Raw genomic sequence first — 25,303 nt, forward strand, 5'->3', positions numbered from 1 at the left:
TCATAATCCTACCCTCCCTCCCTCATCTCCTTCCATTCCCCTCTCCAAGTCCACTGATAGGGGAGGTCCTATCCTTTCATCTGAACCTAGGGTTTCACAATTACATTTTATTAAAAAATATTATGTACTTTAACCATATTTACTCATTACATTTTCTGTCCTCCCAACAGCCTCCTTCCTTTTCCCAAATAGCCCCCTTCCACTTCCCAGTCATATGAGGAACAAATGGGGGGGGTCTAATCTTTTCCCCTTTTAATCCATAGAGTTGTTGAAATCTTAGCCAGAACAATAAGGCATGAGAAAGAAATAAAAAGGTTGCACATAGGAAATGAGGAAGTCAAATTATCCAATTTTCAGACACTATAAGCCTATATTTAAAAGACCCTAAATTTTTTTCTGGAATGTTTTTAAGTGGTGCAAAATGAGCATTTATGAGGACCTCTTGCATCTCAAAAGCTATCTGAGTTGCTCTAGTCAGATCTTAAGGTAGAAAGGAGATGATCAGAGAGAGATCCTTTTAAAATAGGCAAAAAAAAATATAGCTTGCACCCAGACTGAGCTTTCCTGGCCCTTGCTGGGATAGCAGGAGAGGCTTACAAAGCCCCAGATCCACACTCATGGCAGAGTAGACATCCAAAAGTACTCAAACCTGTGGGTGCATCTGTGGTCCTTGGTTCCTATCAGTGCCTCTGAAAACTGGGAGGACTCGTCTCTGGCTTCCTTCTTTCTCTCAACCTGTAAAAGTAGCATGAACTGTGAGAGGACCTGAGGTTGTATCTTTCAAAGGACAAAGGTCTTTCCATGACAGTCCCAGACAGAGGTTATGTCTCTTTTCCACATTTGCCATGCCAACTGGATGTCACCAAGGCATCCAATTGGAAGAGAGAAGAGGCACTCTGCACCTGGCCTCCAGGCATGTGCTGTCTGACCCATGCAGACAAATGGCCATCAGCTCACTCTTAAGTCTCCCCAGGGGCCTCACCCCTCTGAAAGCAGAGCCTCATGTGGTCTCTTATCTGTACCCGGACACATTCCAGAAGTACAAGCAAACACTGCTACCCACTGACAGGATTTAGAAATCCTCTGCAAGCTGGGGTCCCGAGACTACATTTGTGTGGTGGCCCAGTGCTTACGAGGCTCTTTCTGGTGATGTCACCATTTCCTGCATGTGGAGTCTCTGTGTGAGGCAGGGCAGGGCAGGGCAGGGCAGGGCAGGGCAGGACACCCCTTTCAGGGTTTGGTGTTTTCTTTGTGCCACAAGCCATTCTGTGGGCAGCTAGCAAAGGTTAGACTGACCCAGTTATTTCTCCTGACAGTCCTGCTAATAAGGGACAGCATGTGAGGAAACTGAGGCAGAGACTCATGCTTAGCCCAGTATTAGCATATTAGGTGCACAGTTGCTTCCTAGCTAGGGAAGTTCCTCTCTCACAGTCTCCTGTTGCTCCCCTTTGTTCAGGGAACCCACCTCCAGAAGTCATTTGGCTTCACAACGGGAACGAGATCCAGGAGTCAGAGGACTTCCACTTCGAGCAGAATGGTGGCCGGCACAGCCTGTGTATTCAGGAGGTATTCCCAGAGGACACAGGCACATACACCTGTGAGGCCTGGAACAGTGCTGGGGAGGTCCGCACCCAGGCCAAGCTCACCGTGCAAGGTGAGCCGGAGCTGCTTTGGGAGCATGGGGGTACAAGTTCTGCAAATGCCTTTAGAGGTGAGGGGAACACAGGAGACCGCTCTGGTCCCATTGCAGCCTCAGAGGCAGATCCCTGTCTCCAACTCAAGCTCTTGCAGTTTTCTGAAGTCCCTGCTCTCTCTGGGCAGCTGCTAGGATGGATGGAGCACTGGGGGAAATCTGTAATATACTTAATTTGGTATTGATGGTTTGGGATATGAATTACAGGTTTATGAGTCCTTTCTCCTGTGGAGGCCTGCTTTTTAGGAGGAGAGGTGGCTAAGTGCATGCAATGAGTAACAGTTCTCGTCAGGCACACCCAGCACAGACATGAGCACCCAGCCTAGGACTCCATACTGTCAGGGCTTACACAAGTTCGCAGTAATACTGCCCTCTGATAACATAACCAAGGCAGACTAGCAAGGAGGATGCTCCGCGTCTGCATACCCAGTCCATGCTCCTTCAGGACCACATGTTCTCCAGGAACACACTGTCTTCCAAACACTTGCCATCGTGGAGAATGGAGCAGATATCAAGCTCTGTGCTAAAGGGCCTCCATCCCTATGTCTCTCCATTGCCTGTTTCCAGAGCCACAGGATGGCACCCAGCCCTGGTTCATCAGCAAGCCTCGTTCGGTGACAGCCTCCCTTGGCCAGAGTGTCCTTATCTCCTGCGCCATAGCTGGAGACCCCTTTCCCGCTGTGCACTGGCTCCGAGATGGCAAAGCCCTCTCCAAGGATACTGGCCACTTTGAGCTGCTACAGAATGAGGACGTGTTCACCCTGATTCTAAAGAATGTGCAGCCCTGGCACGCCGGCCAGTACGAGATCCTGCTCAAGTGAGTCTGTGTGTGTGTCTTGCCAGCCTCTCTCTTCCCCTCCTTAGACTCCTGGCCCTTTTGTTTCCTTCTTTCATGTTCTTTCCCACCCCTCCCCATGAGGGCCTAGTCTGCCCAGTATGGTAGCCATGCTCTTGGTTCTTGCAGTTGAGCAGACTAGGCTCTCGTGGGGAGTCCTTCCCTCTGAGCTCTGGTCTCCAGGAGCCTCTCGCATTATGCATTGGACTTGGCACATTGCGCGGTGTATGAAGAATATGAAAGATGTAGGAGTGTGAGACTGGCCTGGTAGCTCACTCCTGAATCTCAACACTTGGGAGGCTGAGTCAGGAGGGTCACCATGGGCTTGAGACCAGCCTGGACTCAAGAGAGAGGGGCTGGGAAAGAAGACCTGGATTAGAGATACAGAAGGATAGCAGTTAAAGGGGCTGCATTAGTATTATGTCTGTTACTATGTAACAAATTACTCCAGGCCTACCAATAATACAGCAAACATTTATTATTTCACACTTTCTGGGGACAATTTCATTTTTGGCTACTATCATGAAATGCCTGAAACTAGATAGCTAGAAATGAAGGGAGAGTTGCTGAGTTTATGTCTCTGTAGGTCCAAGGCTGGCAGCTTTATCTGGTGATGGCCTTCCTTCTGGCAAAGTACAAGGGTAGTGCAAAGGCCTCATATGGCAAGAGGCAGAGGGCATGTGTGTGGTCTTTCTCTGTCTCATCTTTACAGGCACTAGTAATTGATTACAGGGACTCCACTTGATTGTTTATCTAATCTTAGATTTTCCCTAAGGTCTGAACTCTGAATATTATAGTTGGATTAAGCTTCTACCTTTTTAACACATCACAAGAAATATTAAATTTCAATACATGAACCTTAGGGGCACACACATCCAGACCAAAGCAGCTAAAAATTGGAAGCATCTTAGAAACAGTTTGAACCTATAGTGCCTTTTACTACCCATCTTTGGAAGTCAAACATCCTACATGGTTTTTTGTTAGAAGTGAGCCACTGAGCAAAGATTTTATTTGAGAACTGAAGAATCAAAGTTCACCCTTTGGAGAAAAGCATACCAATGAATTTTAGATATTTTTAAACTGCCACAGGGGATGGGGTGAGCATTAGGGTGATGGCTTAGTGTAGTTAAGAGTACATACCTCTCTTGCACAGGACCCAATTTCTAGCACCCATACTGGACAGTAACTCTAGTTCCAGGGGCTCTGATGCCTTCTTCTTGCCTCTGTGGGTGTCTGCATTTACTGCATATACCCACACACAGATGCAAGCTCATACATATAATTGAAAATAGGTGCTGGATGTAGCTCAGTGGTAGCATGCTTGCCTGGCTGTACAAGGCCCTGTGTTTGATCCCCAGCACACACACACACACACACACACACACACACACACACACAAATCAGAAATAAGTTTTAAAATATATTTTTTAAATTGCCACAGAGCAGAGAATGGTGGTGGACACCTTTAATCCCAGCACTTGGCAGGTGGATCTCTATGTGTTCGAGGCCAGCCTGTTCTACCCAGTAGCCAGTGCTATGTAGAGAGGTCCGTCTCAAAAAAAAAAAAAAAAAAAAAAAAAGAAGAGAAAGAAAACAAAACCCAAAACAACAACAACAAAAATTGATACAGCTAGTGGTAGACACTTGCCTAGCATATGTAGAGCTGTAAATTTGATGCCTAGAAAAACAAACAAACAAACAAACAAGAAAAGAGTGATGTGCTAGTTACTATCTGCATGTCAGGATAAAAGACAATGGAAGGACAACCTAACTGAGTTGCCTCAGTTCCAGGGTACAGTGGGAGCCTTAGGCATCTGCAGTCAGGAAACGGGGAGAGAGGAACATCGGTGCTCAGCTTGCTTTCTCCTCTGGGGTCCATTCTGTGGCCCACGGCCATGGAATGGTGCTGCCCAGGCCTTCCTGATCCATTAACCCAATACAGACAGTCCCTCACAGGCAGAACCGAGGCCTGTCTCTTAGTTGTTTCTAGATATTGTCAACTGGATGATAATAACCATCACAAGTAATAAAAAATAAATAAATAAAAACAACCACAGGGAGATTAGTTTCCCCTATTAAAATCCTCCACCCCCTAAAATACCAAGCCAAGCCTAGACTGATAGACAGAATGCCTGCTCCAGGCCCTAAGGCTGGCATGAGCAACCTTCCTGCAAATGTGAGGCTGTGGCATATCCAGGGGATAGTTAGACATGGCCTGAATGGGTCCCTGACTACTTGCTAACTTCTTCCTGGACTTTATCACTTCTCTGTACCAAGCCCATCATGTTCAGGATCGGCTCTGTAAGCTACATGCCACGGCTTTTGCTATGATGGAGCTCTGCACCAGACAATAAGTCTGGGCATCTCCTTTTCACATGTATCAGCTAGCTGTGCCCATTTAACCACCCCAAATACCTAAGTGCATTTTTTGAAAAATAGTCTTTAAATAAAAGAAAGCTGTTATCTCTTAGAACTCTTTTGGGTCTGCTCAGAAGTTAGGCCCACATGGGCAGAGCTCTATGGATCTGAACTAAACTGAGGCCCCTCTTACAATTTCCTGCATCATCCTGTTACTATCAGCCATGTGCCTCGAATATGTCAACTGACTCTGCCTTAACACTTGAACTTGTCATGAGGAAGGACAAAACTGCCTCCGTGATGAGGAGCCTACACACTTGCTCACTAGGCTGGTACTAGGGCAGAAACTGACTTGATGTGTCAGTACTTTTTGATGAAGGAACAGAATTTCGAGATGATACTTGTATTAATCAAGCTGGATATCATCTATGAGATGGGATTTTTGTGAGTGAGAGATATTTTGGTTGGTTGATTTGGTTTTATGAGATATGGTCTCATATCGCCCAGGTGGTCTCAGACTCACTATGCATAATTGCATAATCTTGAATTCATGATTCCCCTGCCTCCAGCTCCTGGCTTTTTGTGAGATTCTGAAGCAAAAAGAAAGACTTGGTCTTGGCCAGTGAAAGAGGTCTTGGCTGTTGAATGAGCCAAGAAAGAAGGGGGTAGAGAGCACGAAGCAAGGGGCTGTAGGAAGTTTGCCAGGCCATAGATGGGGTTACACTGGAAGGGCAAAAGGCAGACTGTCTGGGACCAGCTGGGGACAGTCATAAAATGTAGACTATCCCAGCTGGAAGGGAACGCAAAACTTATCTAGCCTTCTCATCTAATAACGAGGGACGCCGAGGTCTCAGGTCGTTGACTTACTCGTGGCCACAAGCTGAGCCTAAGTTCGAGCCCTTGTCTTTTGACTTCAGTCACGTGTTCTTCCATCACTACGGAATTGGGAATGCCTTTCCATGCACGGGGAACTACAGGACCTGGAACTTCATGCTTGTTTGCTCGTGCATCCCTTTCCCCTTTTCCTCCCAGAGTCAGATTCCTCATTCCTCCAGGAGGCCATTGCGTTGGCCTTGGCTCTGTCCCCAGCAAAAATGGAGCGAGTCAGTGGAAAGTTCTCCTGAGGAGAGCATGCCAGGCCTGCCAGGGACCTTGTTCCCTCTGGCTTTCTTTGTCCTGACAGAAGTCAGACCTGGCCCATGGAGGAGGGCCTTTCAGGGAAGAAGGCTGGGGAGCTGGGAGAAAACCAAGGGGTCCAGTCTGTTCCTGCTAACAGGGATTGGTGGGCATGGGTGGGCTTTGATCTCCCCTTCCCTTTACCAGCTCTGACCAAGAGGAGAGATAGCAACACAGCAGCTTCAAATTCCAGATGTGATGTTAGAAAACAAGATCTGTTCCAGGAAATTTCAGTTCTTTGCCTCTGTCTACATAAATCATCCTATGTGACTGGGATTTGGGACTTGGGGAGGGACTCATTGCAGGGCTTTTGAACAGAGTATGAACTTCTTATACTGGGCTCAGGAAAGGGGGGCCAGTGGTCTCTATGTTTGTGGCAGGTGCAGCATGCAGAGTGACTGCTGTGTCCTGTGGGGCAACACCAAGGCAGGGACTTGGTCTCAGCCCAAGTTTGTGATGGAGTGTGGGTAGGGAGTGTGGGTAGGATGTCTCTGAGAGACTATTCCTGCTGGTTAGGTTACTGGTAGATGGTCCCAAGCAAGAATCCATCTGAACTTTATAGACCCCAGAAGAACCCATGACTTGCCTTAAAGGCCCCGTAGAGGTTTTCATTTTCGGTTTTGGAAATTGTTACCACGGTGGCCCAGTCACGGTGTCTCAGTGCTCTGCCCCCTCAGTTGTTAGGAGACCTCAAGGTGAGGTCTGGGTGTGGGTGGAGCCAGAGGCCCTGAGGTCCTTATCTTTGTAATCCCCACCATGAGGACAGAGTGATGAGAGAAGCCCTTACTTGCTTCCTTCCATGGGGAGATTTAGGTAAGTCTTGCTCCAGTTCAGCAGACAGCACAACTCTCTGATTCACAGCCTCCTAGAGTGTGGCTAAGGTGAAGTGGGGCCAGCTGGTCAGCATTTTCTCCTGATTTCCATGCCTGGGTTTTGTCCTTCTTACGACAAGAGGAAACTCGGAGAGAATGTGTGGAAAGGAGTTACCAAGTAAACACCCGTTGGGCATCGGGCTCTGCTGCATGCTAGCATCAGGCATGGGAACACTGTGGAGGAGGGAAAGAATAGCTTAACACTGCCTGGTGCTGACAAAATCAGGGTACAAGGTGACATGCTTACAGCCTGGCACTAATGAGTTGCTTGATAAACAGAGGTGTAGCCTGGATTCTTCAGGTTTCTTGGATTGGTAGTTTCAAAGAACCTGGACCTGGAGGAAGGGACAAGCTAGAGGGGCTGACAGGGAGGAGAGAGAAGTGAAGGAGCTGAGGTGACAAGAATTTATCTACATAGGCTCAGCCTGAGATAAGACAGGCAACAGGTGGAGCAAAGGGGGAGAGAGAGGGCTAGAAGGAAGCCAACAGACCCGTCCTTGTTTCCCATGGGTCCCTGCCCAAGGACGAGGAGCAAATCCACAGACCCTGAGGAACAGAAGCATATTGTCGGCTGCTAGTGTCTTTCCAAGAGGAAGCACCAGACAGAGGGAGGTAGATGTTCCACTGTGGCATCAGGAGGCATAAGCATACATTCCCAGACTCAAGATGCAGGTTCCTCACAGCTGGACCCATACACTTATGTATGTGTGTCCACTCTTGCGGTTAAGGCGCTCATGTATACAGACACACTAAGAAACACACAAAGATTCCAGAGGGCCTGTTTGCAGGCTGCAAGCCTTGTATGTAGGTAGATCTGGTCCCAGCGCCTGTCCCTGCTAGGTATCTCTGAGTTTAGGCACATCATTTAACCTTCACACACTCCATTTGTCTTATAAAACAAACAAAAAAAGGCAGTGCTGCCTCTAACCTGTTAGAACCATAGACGAAATGAGGTGGGTTATATAAGGAAGAGGTCCCAGAGCTGGCAGCTGGTATGCCTCTCATGTGGTCTGGAAGGGTCACCAGTAGTGCTGCTAAGGCAATGCATCCAGGGGACCGTGTGGGACCTGAGGGTTCCAGCCTTGCACAGTCCCCACAGCTCCTTTCTCACACTTCCCAGACCAAGCTGGCATGCTGGAGAGAACAAGACAGAGTATGTGACAGTCACAAGAGCCGGGAGTCCTTGGAATGGTAGAGCTTCCTCATTTTATTCCCAGACCTTTCCCTAGACTTCGGCTTTGAAACGCCAGCAGAGGGCAGCCTCGCAGGCCGGAGGGCTCATCTGCTTTGAATCCACGCTGCTAGCCACTTAGCCCCCTGCCTGAGAAGAGGGGCCTCAGCTGGCCATGCACCCCCAGAGGCTGAACAGCTCTGCGATTGTAAAGAATCCAGAGCCCTCCCCACCTGAAGGAAGGAGTAAAAGAAAGGGCCACCCGTGTTGGAGACATGCTTGTTAGGTTTTTAACACAATGTTTTGGTTAGTGAAGGTAGGCTAGGGCTGTTTTCAAAGAGAACTTAGCCATTGGGGAAGTGCCTGCATGGATCTGAGGGGGGTTGGAATCAGGTCGGTGACTGGGCGTATGAGCTGGGCCTGTCTGTGTCGACCGGTGGCCTCCTCACAGCCCCCAGCGGCCTTTATTCTTGGACTGCGTGATCAATTGATAGTGTTAAGGAAGGAGTCGCACTGGTCCATGCTGATCTTTGCTGATGTCCCAGATCAGCTTCCTCCCACCCCCTTTCCCTTCTTTTTAATCCAGAACTGTAAAAATCAAGGTTGACCACGGGGTGAGAGCCCTACCCTAAAGCTAAGTCTGGGATGACTGCCACAGTTAAGCCCTAAGCTTCCTTCTTCGTCTACGGTCCGTCAGCCCATGACCAAGTCTATGCTTGCCTTGCACCCTTCCAGCCCTGAGCTGAACAGGTCCTTTGCCCAGGGAGCCCCATAGTCCTCATTGTACTGTCCTTGACTTCATCAGGAACCGGGTCGGTGAGTGCAGTTGCCAGGTAGCACTGATGCTGCAGAACAGTCCTGCCAAAGCCCCACCACGGTGAGTGCCCCCGGGAGTTGCCTGTCCAGGCCCCTGCACCCGCCACCCTCCTCCTGGCCCTGAAGCCTGGGATTGTTTGTGTCCTCCCACTGAAGCTACCAGAGCCAAAGGGAAAGATTGGAAGAGGATGCAGGGGGAGGGCAAGGGAAGGCAAAGGAGGGGGTGATGGGTGTTCTTTTTCGTGTTTCTTTCTTTCTTTTTTTTTTTTTTTTTTTACACACACCCTTATAAGGCTACTGAAGTCATTACCGATATAATAAACCAACGAGGCAAGTGAGCGCCTCTCACCAATGTTCCCTTCTATAAACACAGCCCGGCCGGCCCCCACGTCCCCTTCCCCCTCCTCTCTACCCTCCGCCCTCAGGGATTTGCTCTCCCCTGACGTCTCTGCCTTACCCAGCCCCTTTTCTTCCTGCTACTCTCCCCTTTTCCTTCACTGGTTGTTGCAGGGGGCGGGAGCCTGCCAGCTGTGAGGGCCTCTGTGGTGGAGGAGTTGGTGTTCATGGTGATGGTGACCGTGATGGGACCCTGAGGCCTGGCTGGCCAGCAAGAGGGCAGGGTTGGCCAGAGGAGGAAGACGGGGAAGACGTGAGGGGGCTGTTGAAGAGACGGGTGGAGACCAGGCTGCACACAGAAGAGGCCATCCGCCAGCAGGAGGTGGGGCAGCTGGATTTTCGTGACCTCCTGGGAAAGAAGGTGAGCACCAAGACGGTATCAGAAGAAGACCTGAAGGGGATCCCAGCTGAGCAGATGGATTTCCGCGCCAACCTTCAGCGGCAAGTGAAGCCGAAGACTGTGTCCGAGGAAGAGAGGAAGGTGCACAGTCCCCAGCAGGTTGACTTCCGCTCTGTCCTAGCCAAGAAGGGGACCCCTAAGACCCCCATTCCTGAGAAGGCACCACCTCCAAAAGCTGCCACCCCAGACTTTCGCTCAGTGCTAGGTGGCAAGAAGAAGTCACCCGCCGAGAATGGAAGCAACAGTGCTGAGGTCTTGACTGGCAAGGCTGGGGAAAGCCCCACACCTGTAGGCAATACACAGCCAGTTGGGGCCCTGAAACCCATAGGCAATGCCAAGCTGACCGAGACCCTGAAACCCATAGGAAATGCCAAGCCTGCTGAGACCCTGAAACCCATAGGAAATGCCAAGCCTGCTGAGACCCTGAAACCCATAGGAAATGCCAAGCCTGCTGAGACCCTGAAACCCGTAGCCAATGCACAGCCTGCAGGGTCCCTGAAACCCATTGGCAATTCACAGCCTGCTGAGACCCAGAAGCCTGTGGCCAATGCCAAGCCTGCTGAGACCCTGAAACCAGCTGGGAAAGAAGACCTCAAGGAGGTTAAGAATGATGTTAACTGTAAGAAGGGGCATGCCGGAGCCGCAGGCAATGAAAAGAGACCTGAGAGCCAAGGCTCAGCCCCAGTCTTCAAGGAAAAGCTACAAGATGTCCGTGTGGCTGAGGGGGAGAAGCTGCTACTCCAGTGCCAAGTGACCTCTGATCCCCCAGCCACTGTCACCTGGACACTGAATGGAAAGACACTCAAGACCACCAAGTTCATCATCCTCTCCCAAGAAGGTAAATGAGGGTGAGGGTAGGGAATATGGGGAGCCCCTACCTACATGCATCAGTGTAAAACCATGAGCCTGCAGTCTGCTTGATGGTTACTCTTAGCCATGCCTGAGTTGGAATAACCATCACTATCCCCCACCCCCACTTATAGATAGGTTGGCTCCCTGCTGAGGGTCCTGGGGTATGTACATGACTCTGCTGTGGATGAAAGTTGAGCTTCTGGTCTGTGTGGTACAGGCTGTGCCTTGGTGTCTGTCTGACAGAGTCCTCTCCTGGGTCTCCTCTGAGCAGATCTAGAACTGAGTGTCCAACATCCCCCCGCCCACCCCATGGAGAGAGCTGTGCTTGCACAGCTGGAAAAGGGGGGATGGAGCTGAGGTCAGCTGAGGGCCCTGAGTGCATTACTGATGGAGAAGTGAAGGAAATTGTGGGTGATGGCTTGCTGGTGTGGGACTAGGGGCTGGCACCAGCAACAGCTCAGTCTGGAGGACATCAAGGGCCTAAAGGGCCCTATGGGCAAACAAAACAGTCAACACAGCCCCGATGGCCGTACTTACTCAGGACAGAGCTGCTCACTTCCTAATTTGGATGAGACTTTTTGTTTGCTGGTGTTTCACATTCTTGGTTGGGGGGTGGTGCAAGTCCTGCCACCGGTGGCCTTTGGGGCTCTGGAGTTCTCAAATGGGCCAGTTTACACCAGAGAAAACAGGAGAGTAAGAGGGAGTTTATCCCCAACCCCTTGATAGGGTTTATTGTTCTTTTACATTTATTTATTTGTTTGTTTTATCTCTATGTGTGTGTGTTAAAGAGAGAGAGAATGATTGATTAAGAGTGTGGGTACACGCTGCCATGGTACATGTTTAGAGGTCAGAGAACAACTTATAGAAGTTGGTTCTTTCTTTCCATCATGTGTATCCCCTAGGATCAAACTCAGGGGGCCAGGTTGGGTAGAAAGTGCCTTTACCTGCTGCTGAGTCACCTACCCAGCCCTCAGTATGGTTTAAGACATATTATAAACCCCAAGTCTTATTGGGAACTCCTAGGCCAGATGACATTCCACAGTCCACTGAGGTGGATAGTGGAGGGACAGGGTCCTGCCTGGGCTAGAGCTGACCCTCAAGGGTCATGAGGAAGTTCCCATGTGTCCTGTCACTATATGGCATGTGTCCTGTCACTAGAGGCTGAGTGGACAGGTCTTAGCAAATGCCAGTGCACTGAGATGCCAGCCCTCTCCTCCTCTCTCTCCAACTATCCTCCAGTTACCCCCCTCTCCACCCACTTCCCCCTCATCCCTACCTCCAAAATCCTGGAAGGAGGCATTTGCAGATAGCACATCCTTGTCTTTATGCCACAATCCAGCCAGCCAATCTACAGCAGCTGAAATATGTAAGAGTCTGAATGTTGAAGGACCACAGGCAAACTGGAAATTTCTTTCAGCAGAGACAAATGGTATAATCTTCAGCTAATGTGTTGACCCAGTAGCTTTTGCACACTGATGTCCCCAATTCGGCAGGATCCTCCAGAAGGAATTTGTCCCCCTGTGTGTACAAGTTCTGCCTCTATGGTGTCTACACACAGTGTTGAGGGGACACTGTGGTGCGGTGAGAAGTCCAGGACAATGGATACTACCCATCCTCCCTGTCACACCCAAGGGCCCCCTGAGTGGGCTTCAAACAGAATGGGAAGCTTGACCAGGAGTGTTCCTCAGATCACCATGTCCAATGACCTCCATAGGCAGGATGGAGGACAGCTACCAGCCTGGGATGTGGAAATGGTAGGATCCTGCATGATACTGTCCATGACTACACCAACCTCAGGGAAACTGGGGTTCAAACAGTGGTGGAGGTGGCAGTTCCCAATGGCCAAGTATAGAGTCTACTCAACTGAACAGTATAAGGCAGACTTCGGCCCTGATTGCAAAAGTGTTCCTAGGCCACCCGCTGCTGGCTTCCCTTATGCCTGGGTTGCTTGGAGTAAGTTTTAGAGCACAGAGATGCAAGCAACACCATTACTTCCCAAAGGGAAGGACAAGAGAAGAAAAGCTGAACAGGGCCAGCACAAAAGAGAGACTGTGAGAGGGGAGTGGGAGTTACAGAAAGAGCTCCGAACCAGACTTCAAACAATATTCTCAATATTTCAAAGTAAGAACCACATCCAGACACCATCCTAGACATCTTAAGTTTTCCCTTAATCCTTACACCACTAGATAGCTTTCTAACAGAGAAGTTAAGTAAGTTGCCCAAGGTTGCACAGCAGGGCAAAGACCAGACACTTCCCTGTGATGGAGGAAGGAGACCTTGATGTGAGCCACAATAAAGGGGAGAGTGTTTGTTCTCCAAATAGCAGCCCTGCCTCTGGACCCTGTACTCACCAGGTCTTTAATGGGGCTTTGTGACAGGGAAGTGCATCTTAGGGCTTATCAACTCTCATTTGTGAGGCCCAAGAAGGCAGCAAGGTGGTCAGAGCTGGAATGAATCTGCTCCCAACAGATCTGGCTGAGACAACACAGGCTCACGTGATAAAGCTGTTAGAGCAAAGTGTGACAGGGTGGGTCCGAGAGAAGGAGTTGCTGCATGCTAGGGAAATGGGCGACTGGTAGGAGAGCCCCTGGCCCACCTCTGAGCCCAGAAAGCAGACGAGACTTGAGCAGCAGGGAAGCTAGCAGTAGGTGAGCCCTCCCTGTACAGGGCTTAGGGCACTAACAGCTGGCTGCTTACAAATGGACCCATCTGGGCCGGCAATGGTGACTTGGCCTTGGTTTCAGCCCACATCCTGTCAGAGAACATGTCTAAAAGTGGCCGAGAGCCATGCAGAGAGATTTCGGAGTGAGGAATGCTACACACAAAGTTGGGTTTGAGGGGCTTTGACTGACTCCAGGCCAAAGACAAGTATGGAGAGACTGCTGAAGGGGTCAGGGGCACAGTGGTCAGGCCCAGACTGCCAGGGTGAGCATGGCCACAGAGGGAAAGAATCCAGTGTAAGAAGAACACACATATGCCATGTAGCCTGGCTTGAAGGGCCGCGTGATGGCTGGAGCTGGGGGCAAAGAGGGACTTAGAGCAGACTGAGTTCTCTTGGGCCAAAGAGGAGTTGTCCCTGGAACTAAGGAAGCCAGTGATTTGAGGCAATGGGCAGGGGGAAAGGGCAATACCCGTTCCCCCCCTCAGCACCTCCCTATCTGTACCTCTGACTTCCCTGACCCCCATCCTGTCAGTCTCCCCCTCTATCAAGATTTGCTTCCTCCAGGGTACCTTCTCAGACCCCTGTCACTTTAGTCAAGAGACACACGTGTCCTCCTTGTGCCCAAGCAATACTTGGATCTCAGAGCTTCCACTGCTAATGGACACCTGTGTGGGTATCCAGGAGCTTCTCTGCTGAGCCCCACAGCCTTACAGGACAGGGTTACATCCACCCCACTGAATGCTGAGGAAGCCCAGGAAGAGGCACGATGGCCGTCGGTAGGATTTGACCATTAGGCAGCTCTTGGAGGCCCAGTCAGGTGGAAGAGGCTTTCTTCTCCTGGCACCCAGAGCTGCGGGACACTTGTGTTCAGGAGACCATCAGCTGGGCCTGCCCTCCAACGACAGGCACCTGGGTCTCCCTTCTAGACCGGTCTTGGCTGTAGGAAGACAGTGACCCTGGAGTCCAGGCAGGGCTGAGGTAGCGTTAAAAGGGCCTTTCTTTCTATGGGTCACTTCCTGCCTCTAAGCTGGGCTTCCCCTAGCAAAACACTTCTCCCAGTCTAGTAATGACACTTTGTTTTTGTTGCTATTGTCAGGAGATGATTCATTTTTAATTGCCTTCAGGGTGGAATCTGGTGAAGGCCTTTTCAATCCAGTATAAATCATTCTACAAATTATATAGCACCTACTGTTTGCAAGGCATTAATATATGCAATCCCTTTGTTTGTATGTAGGATCCATTTAAAGAACTCAGAATTCCCTATTTCTTTCTGTCTAGAAACTATCTGATCTTTTTCAACAACACATATAAACATATATTATTGATTATGTGTTCGTATCCAGTCTTGCATAGATCCTTCCAGATTGCCCACTGTGGAAATATCCTCTTGTCATTCAGAGAATCTCAATAGTTTTTTATTGCATTTGCATTCCAGGCATGGTTACAGCCCTCAGAGATAGCACGGGAGACAGGAGTGTGATTCAGCAATGGCCTTGAGATGGCCTTTGTGGCTACCAATTTGCTCAGACGACTGGGGAGCTCAGGAGAGGTGCAGCTAGAACTAGAGCCTTAGAGGTGACACAGAGGACACTGTGCCCAAGGAAAAAAAACCCAGGAGAGTAACAGTGTTGGTCAGGAGGACAGGTCAGAGAGGCCTGCAGAACAATCAGGAGCCGCCAGGGCTTCCGATCCCCTAACCCCAACCCTAGCCCCTTCTCTCCACTCTCCCCATCCACTCAGGAAAGGGAAGATCTGGGGGTGGGGTCTTCAGTCACAGAAGAGTGACTCCCCAGACAGGAGGGGCTCCTGACAGAACTGCTTCTGAACTACTCAGTGGATTTCTGCTTCCCATCCCCCCTAACTCCCTCTCAACCCCCCATCAGGCTGACAGGCTGAGGCTTCCAAAAAAAAAAAAAATGCTGGGAAACAGTTTTCTTCTGGAGGTCAAGAATGAGCCGTCCCACAGGAAATACCAGATTCTTCATCTGGGGTAGCCAACCTCCAGCCTGCCCAGTCTTCTTCCAACACACGCAGGATGTGGCCATGGCCAGGCTCTGCTGGGGTCTAGGAGAGCTGGGAAGAGAGGTGGGGTTTTGTTCAGATATGCCACTGCCCTTCAAGCCACTGCTCTCCTATCCAGAGTGCTTGTCATTTAAGTTTCAGGCCAAAGGCAGCTGGGAAACCAAAATTAAGAAAACAAAAACGAGGAATGAAACAGGCTGTGACTTGGGGGTGGGGGAATGGAATATGTCCTCCCAGACCAGGGAAATTCAGAGGTGAGTGGATTTCCTCTACGCCGTGGCTTTCAGGCTAGGGGTCATCCTACATCCTCCCGCCCACCCAGATGAATGGAATAGCTGCCCTCACTCCCCTGTCCCTGTGCCTCCTGCTTCTTATTCCCATACCAGGCTTCCTTCATTTCCAACCAAAATCCTTTGTGTTGCATTTGGGAAGATATGGTGGCCCATTGCCCTCACCATGGGACAACAGAGTGAGGCCTGTTCAGGAGCTGGTAGGAGGACAGAGACACAAATCAGATATGCTATCCCAGGAAACAGTGTAGCCTTTTCAACTCTCCAGTCTGGGTATGGTTCTGAGGGCCCCACTGATGCCATCTTTGTTCTCTGGGTTTCCCGGCATCAGCCTTGTGTAACCAGATTAGTTAGTTAAGGTCTCTGTTGCTGCAAGGAAACACCATGACCAAAAAGCAAGCTGGAAGGAAAGGGTTTATTCAGCTTACATGTACTCATTGCTGTTCAGCATTGAAGGAAATCAGGTAGGGCAGGAACCTGGAGGCAGGAGCTGATGCAGAGGCTATGGATGAGCGCTGCTTACTAGCTGTCTTCAAATGGCTCCCTCAGCCTGCTTTCTTACAGAACCCAGGACCAGCAGCAGTCCAGGGAAGCCTCAACCACGACAGGCTGGGCCCTTCCCCCACTGATCACTAATTAAGAAAACGCCCTACAGCTGACTCTCATGGAGGCCTTTTCTCAGTTGAGGCTTCTTCCTCTTTGATGACTCTACTTTGTGTCAAGTTGAGATAAAACCATCCAGAATACATAATGGAGCAGGAGGAAGGTAGAGGAGCAGTATACTTTTGAGAGCTTCCCTGGGAACAGCGCCCATTGATCTTGTCTCACACTCCCTTAAACCTGGAATGTGTACAGCTGTCCTCCCAGTGCCAGTGGCTGGGGGTTGTGGGAACGGGCAGCTTACAGGCAGCAGGATGGACATGGCTCTGCTCTGTCATTTTCTTGTGATGCCTGGTGCGCTGACACTGGGTAGCTTGGGCAGGGTGCCATGCAGTAGGCTTGTTTATGCGTCTCAAGGTAGGACCTAGCAGATGGCCTGCACTCCTGGCTAGCCCAGCTGGCCCTATTCTTAGATGCCTTTTTCCCACAAGTTCTCCTGAAAGAGAACTGACCAGTCCTGGTGGTGAGAGAGCTGGATGAGGATGGATCAGATCCCTGAGCTCTCCTATGTGTTCAGCCTTCCCCTGTCTAGCTCCAGCCCTCAAAGGTATGCCTCAGGCAAAGGGAGACAATGAAGGCTGTGAGGGAAAAGGCCATCCTCACCCCTTCCTCAGGGGCCAGAAGGCCCATCCCTGTAGGAAGTCTCTCCTCTGGCCTAGTACCTCTCTTTAGCCTATTCTTCAGCCATAACACTCTTCCTAAAAAGCCATTTACTACAGTCACAGTCCACAGCCACTACCTTCTCACAAGAGCTCACCCCAAAATCCAGTGCCCCTGTTAGACAGGGGTTCCTACCCTCCCCTACTCATCTGTGCACTAGAAACTCTCTTTACCTTGGACTGGTGAAATGTTTCAGTGGGGAAACGGGCCTGCCACCAAACTGGGTGACCCTGGCACCCACACGGTGGGAGGAGAGAACCACCTCCTGAAAGTTGTCCTCTGACCTCCACACACACAGCACCACAAATGCATGGAGTTTGTTGGTTTGTTTGTTGTTTCTTTAAAAAGTCCGTTTACGCAGCGGTGTCCCCAGCATCACTGCCAGATGACTCCTTCCTGGCTACTGTCCCCAGGAGGCTGTGCCTGGCTCTTTATGTTTTGTGTAAGGGGCAAGCCACATGCACCTGCTCCATCCTCCTCTTTTCCACGGACAAAGGCCCCTCCTCTCTCCTGCAGTTTCCCAAAAGAACCCTCCATCAGCAGAGGGCATCCTGGGGAAGTTGATTAGGAATCCGCTTTTTGGGGTAGGTAGGTTATCGACAGAGTTTGCAGGATTCCCAGAGGAGAGAACCAGATTCCCACTGGACCTCTGCTCTGGGCCTCTGCGAAGGGGCTTGTTTGTACAGACACCTGCTGGGCTCCAGATACCAGGGCAGGTACTGGCTATGCCCTGACCTGGTCCTTCACAGCCTTTCCTTGTCTTTCCCCAGGCTCACTCTTCTCCATCTCCATCGAGAAAGCACTGCCCGAGGACAAGGGTTTATACAAGTGTGTGGCCAAGAACAGCGCTGGCCAGGCGGAGTGCTCCTGCCAGGTCACTGTGGATGGTAAGTGACGCTCACCCACTGCTACCATACACACAGGGCCCATCTCTTGGCCCCTTCTACATCTGAAAGAAACTCCCCCAAATTGTATCCCAGCCATGCGTCAACATTCATTTGGTGAGACTCTAGCTATCTTTAAAAAAAGAGTCAAGCAGGAAAGTGATTGCCTTTCCTTGATTGCTTGGTTGCCCACATAGCCTCTTCCTGAATCCTCTGGCCAGGAAGAAGCACAGTTCACCTTCTCCTCCCCTCCCACTCCTGACCTCCACACCCAGAACCTTCCGGGCAGGGAAGCTGGGCACAAGGGCACCAGCAAGAGAAAGGACACACCCACAGGAAAATGACTCTAAATATTTAACAAACCCAAGCAAAGTGTGCACAGTGCTGGTGCACAGGCCCACTGAGAGCCTGTGCCTGAAGAGTGAGCTGAGTGTGCACGTGTTCTCCTGGAGAAGGTGAGTCAGGCTGAGGTGGGGAGAGAGGAGAGCAGGCCTACTTCTGCCAAAAGAAAACTGTGACAGTGAGAGAGCGGAGAGGAGGGAAGAGAAGCAGGACAAAGATCAGACCCATTAGGAGTGTAGAGCTCCCCAGCAGGAAGCATGCATCTGTGTCTCTTTCCTCTCCTCCATGAGGAATGTTGAAATAGAGCCTGGGAATAGAACAGGCCTTGCGATGGTTTAGACCAGCAGCATTAGAATCAAACCCTACCCAGGACCCCTCACGTGCCAGGCGGAGGCTTTTCCTCTGAGCTATATACCCAGCTGCAACACCCATATTTTATGAATGAGAAAAACTGAGGCCCCTCAGAAAGGAAAGGCAGCCTACAGGAAGCTCCCTGGCCCCATAGGGCCTGAGCCAGGGCAAAACCTGCAGGACTTTTAATCCAGTGCCTTTTCTTTGTATTTTCACCCTTGGCTGGAAATGTCTAGAAAGGTAGCATTGGGAAAAAAACAGTTTCTTGCCCTTGAAGCGCCTGCTTAATAACCATCAGTAACATGTCAAAAACTGGTCTCCAAATAAGGCATCTGAAAGAATAGCTTTGTTGTTCTTCTGACTCCTGAGTGTGAACACTTTAGTCCTAAAATCCTAACCTGTTTTATAGCCATCCCACAAGATGGAGAAAACCTTTGTCCTCACTCTGGATTTCATAATCCCATTTCCTGATCACAAAGCAGAGATCTGGGGTACATAGTAATGGAAGAAAAGGTTTAGTGTCTTCTAAAGGAAAGTGCCTTTTGAAAACACGCAATTGCAAAGAAAATTACGTAGTTACTAGCCAATAGTCTGACAGGGCGTAGGTACCCTGGAGTTCTAGGAATGACTTTTGCTCACCTCCATGCATGCTGTGAGACTCCTGCTTACTTTAACTGTGTGCTTCTTCTCACCTGCCTGTCACCACCTAGGTCAGAGTCCTGCTGCCCCCTGTCCAAGTGCTTCCTTCCTGAAAGCTCATTTCTAACTGCCCCACTGGGGATTCAGGCTGATTCCTCCCCATCCGTAAGTGGCCAGCCTGCTAATGAGGTCATCTGCTTTTGAAACCCCTGGCCTCTTGAGCTCCTATTTACACAGTGACCTGCAGGCAAGAGAGCAATTTGTTCCCCTTATCTGTAGAGTGTCAGCACCTTTTCCAGATTTGTTTGCCAAGAGCAATCTCCTTTTCCCTTTCACAGTCTATTTAGGAGGTTGTGTGTATGTGTGTGTGTGTGTGTGTGTGTGTGTGTGTGTGTGTGTGTGTGTGTTTTAAAGGGAACTCATTCATTCTGCAACTTAAGAGGCTCTGTTTGCTCAGGAGGTGTGCTGAGTAGAGTAGAGACTATTTGCTGTTTCTACGGATCTTGATGATTGCTATCAGTCATCTCTGTCCCCTTCGAAGTCAGAATTTGTCTGTCCCCACCCCCCCCCCCCCCCACAAATTAGGAGCTGTGTCTCAGAAGGAGAGACATCAGCTGAGATAACAGAAATGACTCTCAGTTAACTGGGCATGGTCTGGTTTTGTTTGCAGAAAGGAAAAGGAGCAGCCCTCTCCCTCATCCCACTCCCCACTTCCCTTGCCATTGTAATTGGCACATCCACATCATCTGTTGGATGAGCTTCTTACCACACTTACCTCTGTTTTCTCACCAAGAGCCACCACCAGGCAAAAGTGAAGGACCATGGGCTCTGTAACTGCTCCCTTGCCCTTATGGCCCCTTTCTGCCTTCTGTGGGCTGGTGTTTTGCCCAGATGGGTAACCTCCTGTCTCTTAGATCTCAGTAGATCTGACTATCCTTTGCTATTGTCAAAGTCAGATGTGTGTATGTCGGGGGAGGGGGAGGTGACAGGATCACAAGTCCAAGATCACCATGGAAGACTGTCTCAATAAAGAAATAAAAAGAAGGGGGAGAAGCAAGGGAGGAAGAAACCATTTGCACTTAGGAGTTGCTAGGTATGGTTGAATGTTCATTAGTAAGCTCTTCTAATCCATCTACTGTAGAGAACCAGTCCTGCATCTCTTCTGGAGGACACTGCAGGCCCTCTCTACTGTACCAACTTCAGGCTGGCTTTCCTGCTGTCACTCAGCAGTGCTGGCCATGCCCCCTGAAACCCGCTATCAGTCATTCAGCCTGTACCCAATACCATTAAGACTACGTCTATGATCAATGTAAGGATGCATTTCAGCATCTCAGAAACAGGAATCCAGTTGTGTTCAATGGTGTTCTGTATCCTTTTTTTCTCTCTTCTTCTTTCATTTGTTGTTCAGGGCACAGTTTCTCTGTGTAGTCCTGGCTGTCTTGCAACTCATTCGGTAGACAAAGCTGGCCTCAGACTCAAAGATCCTCCTGCCTCTGCCTTCAGGGTGCCCGGAAAGGCATGTGCCACCATGCCTGGCAATTGTTCTGTTTCTTAGAAAGGAGGAGGGGTAACCTGTAGAATGCAGCATGCCTAGCTATTAACAGCACTCCATGGGCCATTTGCCTATGAAAAGGGGGTATTTGTGCCCCTTGTTAATTATGGTCACATCACCCTTCCTTTCAAACTCAGCAGAAGGTAAGTGTCAACTTCTCCTATCCAGAAGGGTACTGAGCCTACAATGGGTAGAATATGCCAAGAAAACCCACTCACGAGGAAAGAAGCTGACTTTTAACACCTGCCATGGACAGAGACTTTTGTGCTTCATCTTTTCAGTTTCTGCAACAGGGGGCAGGCTACCTCTCCCAAAGAGTTCTGCAAAGCTGACTGACAAGAACCTAGTCTAGGCTGAAGCCCTGCCCAGTAAATTGCAATGTGTGTTGTCCCGAGAGAGCGTGGGTGTGTCAGGTGCTGGGGCCTGCCATACCTTTCCATGGGCTGGTTCTGGCAGGGCATCACCATGTCAAGACACTTCTCAGAGATCTTGACCTCCATTATTGCCAGCCCTCTGCTGGGAAGTTCTTTCTACTCAAATCACTGAGTAATTAAATCCTATGATTCCCTCCCAGCTCAGGCCTCCCAGCCTCAGGTACCCTAGCTAAGGCATCCAGCCTTAGCTTCAAGGAGAGCAGGGCTTCACAGACATACAAGATCATAAGTCTTTGTGTAGGGGGAGCATGTATCAATGGTACCCATACCATCAATCATTCATTCAACAAATATTTAGATGTGCACCCTACCAGGCACAGTTTAAGGAACTGGTGTTGCTGAGAATAAACAGAAAATATTCCTGGTCTCAGAACTTGTGTGTGTGTGTGTGTGTGTGTGTATCTGTGTATGTATGTGAGTGTTGTATGTGTGTGATGTATGAGTGTTTGTGTATGTGTGTGTATGTGTGTGTCTTTGTGTACCTGCGTGAGTATGTGTCTCTGTGTGTGCTCACATATGCACTTAAGTAATATCGTGTGTGAGGAAAGCACAGCCAGGTGACGGGGGGGGGGGTGCTTCAGGAAGGAGTTGCTGAGGACCTCTGGTAGAAGCACATTTGAACAGAGACCAGCAAGAAGTGAGGGAAGACGTAAGAGAAAAGCACAGCGAGACTGTGGGCAGTGTGGGAAGAAGCAGCAGGCCGGGGGCCAACCAGCAGGTGTAGTGGGCCAAGAATGAAGGCTAAAGAGCCAGGGACCACTCACCCAACCCACAGGTAGAGCTCGCTCAGGGCCTTGGGACTTAATGAGCTCCTGTGATAGATGTGACTGAAGATAAGGCCAGAGAGAAAGATGAGTACTGTCCTGGAGAGTGGGATAAATGCCCTTTAGAAGAAAAGGAAGAAGTCCAGGAGAGAGTAACCCGGATTCTAGAAAGAAAAGAATGACCAGATGCTGCCACTGATACAGCTCAGCCTGACCACTGACCATTGCAAAGAACAGGGCAGAGGTCAGTAGTGAGCTTGACAAGAGGAACTCGGGAGAGTGACAGTTATGTCTATGAGCCTCGTTTGATACATAGCGAGCAGTCACCTGCTCAGTCACCCTGACTAGCTGGGTGGAAATCTGAAGCCAGGCACTTGTCCTCAACCACTGTGGTGAGCTGACTGTCGCTGAGCAGAAGCTGACCTGCCTTGGTCTGAGTCCCACCATATTCCTTTATCCTCTCCTGCTTTTACATGCATTCTTTAAATCTTCACACACAGCTAGTTAGGATTAGGTTGAACTGAATCAAACTTCTGTCTTTTGTAGCTCCGAAACACTTGAGTAGCCTGCGATTGGAGGACTGTGCTGGGTTTAAGACTGGCCTGGGCTGTGTGGCAAGTTCTAGCCAACCTGGGCTATGGGATGAGAGCCTGTCTCCAAAATAAGGAGAGAAAAGGGAGTAGAGAAAGGGAGGGAGGGAGGAAGGAAGGAAGAGAAAGAGGGAAGGAAAGAGGGAAAGATAGGAGGAGGGAAGGAAGGGAAGAATTTAAATATTGATGCGTGTTATGGTGCTTCCTGCTGTGACACACACAGCGGGATGCCTGTGCGTGCATGGTAAATGCTGCCTGTTCATTTGACTTTTCATTACACTTTATTATTTATTTGAAGCCTGGGGGCATGTCATAGAGCATGTGCAGAGCTAAGAGGACAGTTTCCTGGAGTCATTTCTCTCCTGCCACCCTGAGGTTTCCAGGGATCAAACTCAGCTCCTCCGGCTTGATGGCCACTTGCCTTGCTGGATCCATACCTGTTATCTGCCACTCATTGAGATGTTGTTTTTCCTCACTAGGAAGACTCCCGACTCATAGATTAGGAGCTTATCCAAGGGCTCATGGCCACCAAACAACACAGCCACAGAAGGGTTCACATTTCCCCAACTGAAAGTCTGTGCGCTAGTGGACTGCCTGCTCTTAGGAGAGAAATGGGCCATCCCAGAAGGTGTGGGAACCCCCGCCTTGGCTTTGCCCTTCCTGAGGCCCCTGAGGTTCAGACCTTCTCCCAGAAGCTTCCCAAAGCCGTCTCCTCCTTGCCTAGGGTCAGAGTCCAGGGATCTACCCTCTTCTGGGGGAAACCAAAACCAAAACAAAACAAAAACCGACCTATCCCAAGGGTCCTGAATGCAGAGCAGTGGGTGGAAGGGGCGAGGGGTTGTCCATGTAAGGGCAAGTCTGCTGGTCTCTTTAGCCCCCCCACCCCCCACTTTTCTACACCTCTGTCTTCTCCCCTACACTTTTTTTTAGGGGCACAACCAGGCCAGCAAAGGACTCCAGCCCTGGGGCCCAGATCTAGAAATAAAATCCAGTTTCATCACAAAATGATTAAAATAGACAGAAAATACAAGCTGCTCTTAAACTTTTATTACTATTATTTTTATCCCCTGGGCAGCATGTGAGCACAAAGCTGGTTTTGATTAAGCGTATGGTCCTCCCAGCCCATTCTTTACTGCGGTTCTCACAGCGGCCTAGCAGCTCTGTATCCCTGGCTGGGCCCCATGCTGCATGTACAGCCTCCACAGCACTGGCAATTTAGGGGGTGCTGCTTCCCCCAACCCTGGGCCTCCAGGTTTGGGAAATGCCTGGTTTAGAAGAGAAACTTGAGCACTTTTCTTCAAGGGCCTGATGAGAAGATAAACTGCAGTGAGCAGAGCTTCTCCAAACCAGCTCAGTGTGCACTCCGGGCCAAGTGCTCACAGCTCACACCTCCAGTAGTGCCAAGGACACCAAGGCAGGCAGAGCTGGTAACAGAATTATGAGCCTACAGAATGCCAAAGCCCCTTTCTTGGTCCCAAGTTGCACCAAAATAGCATCCAGGATGACCCGGAAGGAAAAGGCACCCCAGGTCCACCCTACCCTCTTTCAGAAGCCAAAACACTGGGCCTCTCACTGTTGCTTACTTGCACAACCAGCCTACCGATCAGAAAAATAACTTTGGTCCTTCTTTCCCGGAAGAAGGATCCTCATTCACTCCTTTTCCTGGGAAGGGAAGAAGAAGCAAAGAGAGACATTTCTGAATGCACCTTTCTTTAAAGTCCTGGGGGTCCTTCTGTTCCATGTGTCCATGGAACTAGCACCCTGGAGTGTGGGCAGCACCTTGAGGCTTCATCAGCTCCGCACGACAGGAACCCTGAACTCAGCATCTGGGACTCCTTTGCTCTGATGGAGGCAGCAGGACGCGGGCATCACACAGTGGGGGAGGCCACAGGGTATCAAGGTTCCTTAGGTGCTGCTTAAAAGAACATCTTCCACCTCTGTCCCTGTACCCTCGCCCCACCATCACAGGCTGCTAGAAAGCCCCAATTAAAGCCCAGCTGCAATCATTTCCATAGTGTGTGCACATGGCGTTGGGTTGTCTTCAGCGAGGAACCGATATTCTCCAGCTGCCACCCTGTTGAGCCTGTATTGTGCCTACATGCAGCCTCCGTCCCTGGATTACCCAGCTCACGGAGAGGACAGGCATGTAGTGGGGGAAGCCCAAATAGTGTTAAGCTTCAGAAATAAGACTTAAGTAGAAGGGGCCGCGCAGACAGCACGTTCTAGAGCATGCAAGGGACCCAGACGTCACCTAGGAGACATGCAACCAGGAAAGGAGGTGAAGCGTAGGTCCCCAGTCCTTTCAGTCTATGTTTCTAGTACCACTCCTCACCAGGAGCCCAGTCCAGGGAAGACCAGCTGAGGTTGCCCATCCTGGAGGCAGGGACAGCCTGTTAGCCCTTCTTCTCCAGCTAAGCCACAGGAATGTGGCCAGAGCCCTGGCTGGAAAATCCCCTCCTCCCCCCGAACTTCCTCCTTAGGAGCAGGAAATTAAGGATGAGGACAGGAAGGGGCTTAGGGGGAGGTGCTTTCCACCCTCTCCCCAAAGAGTAGTGAAAGCATAAGTCTGGTAACAGCCACTCAGCCAATAGCTTCTTATCTAAGTCCTGGGTCGTTTCCCCCCAAAGTTTGAAAGTCCAGTCTCACGGAAACCCAGGGAAAGTATTTTCTGCCCAGCTCCAACCAGCCCACAGCACCATTCACCCCTGTCCACAAGAGACCCTCTCCTCCAAGGCTGTGCCCCTCCCCTGGGATTATCTGAGCTTTATCTTAAGATGGAAGAAGAAACTTGCTTCCCAGTGTCACCCAGTGGGATTCATAAGCCTTGAGGAGGTATGGCAAAAGCCCCTAAACTCTCAGCCTGTCTCAGATGCTATGCCAGCTG

The 25,303-nt window shown here is 50.1% G+C and overlaps 1 protein-coding gene across 4 annotated transcripts in view; it reads left to right on the forward strand.

The window, feature by feature from the left end:
• Window positions 1–25,303, forward strand: part of Mylk (myosin light chain kinase) — a 231,307-nt gene that overhangs the window by 140,835 nt on the left and 65,169 nt on the right. For 3 of the 4 annotated variants that reach the window (XM_021634632.2, XM_021634634.2, XM_021634630.2), the window contains exons 13-17: window positions 1,457–1,654; window positions 2,261–2,510; window positions 8,911–8,982; window positions 9,432–10,555; window positions 17,634–17,750. In XM_021634632.2, the coding sequence (XP_021490307.1) occupies window positions 1,457–1,654; window positions 2,261–2,510; window positions 8,911–8,982; window positions 9,432–10,555; window positions 17,634–17,750 (1,761 nt within the window). Of the gene's footprint in view, window positions 1–1,456; window positions 1,655–2,260; window positions 2,511–8,910; window positions 8,983–9,431; window positions 10,556–17,633; window positions 17,751–18,139; window positions 18,203–25,303 lie in introns of those variants that run through there. The other variant, XM_060370314.1, reaches the window with a different exon arrangement.

This window comes from Meriones unguiculatus, chromosome 17 (genome assembly GCF_030254825.1).
Source record: "Meriones unguiculatus strain TT.TT164.6M chromosome 17, Bangor_MerUng_6.1, whole genome shotgun sequence".
In the NCBI taxonomy this organism is placed as follows: domain Eukaryota; kingdom Metazoa; phylum Chordata; class Mammalia; order Rodentia; family Muridae; genus Meriones; species Meriones unguiculatus.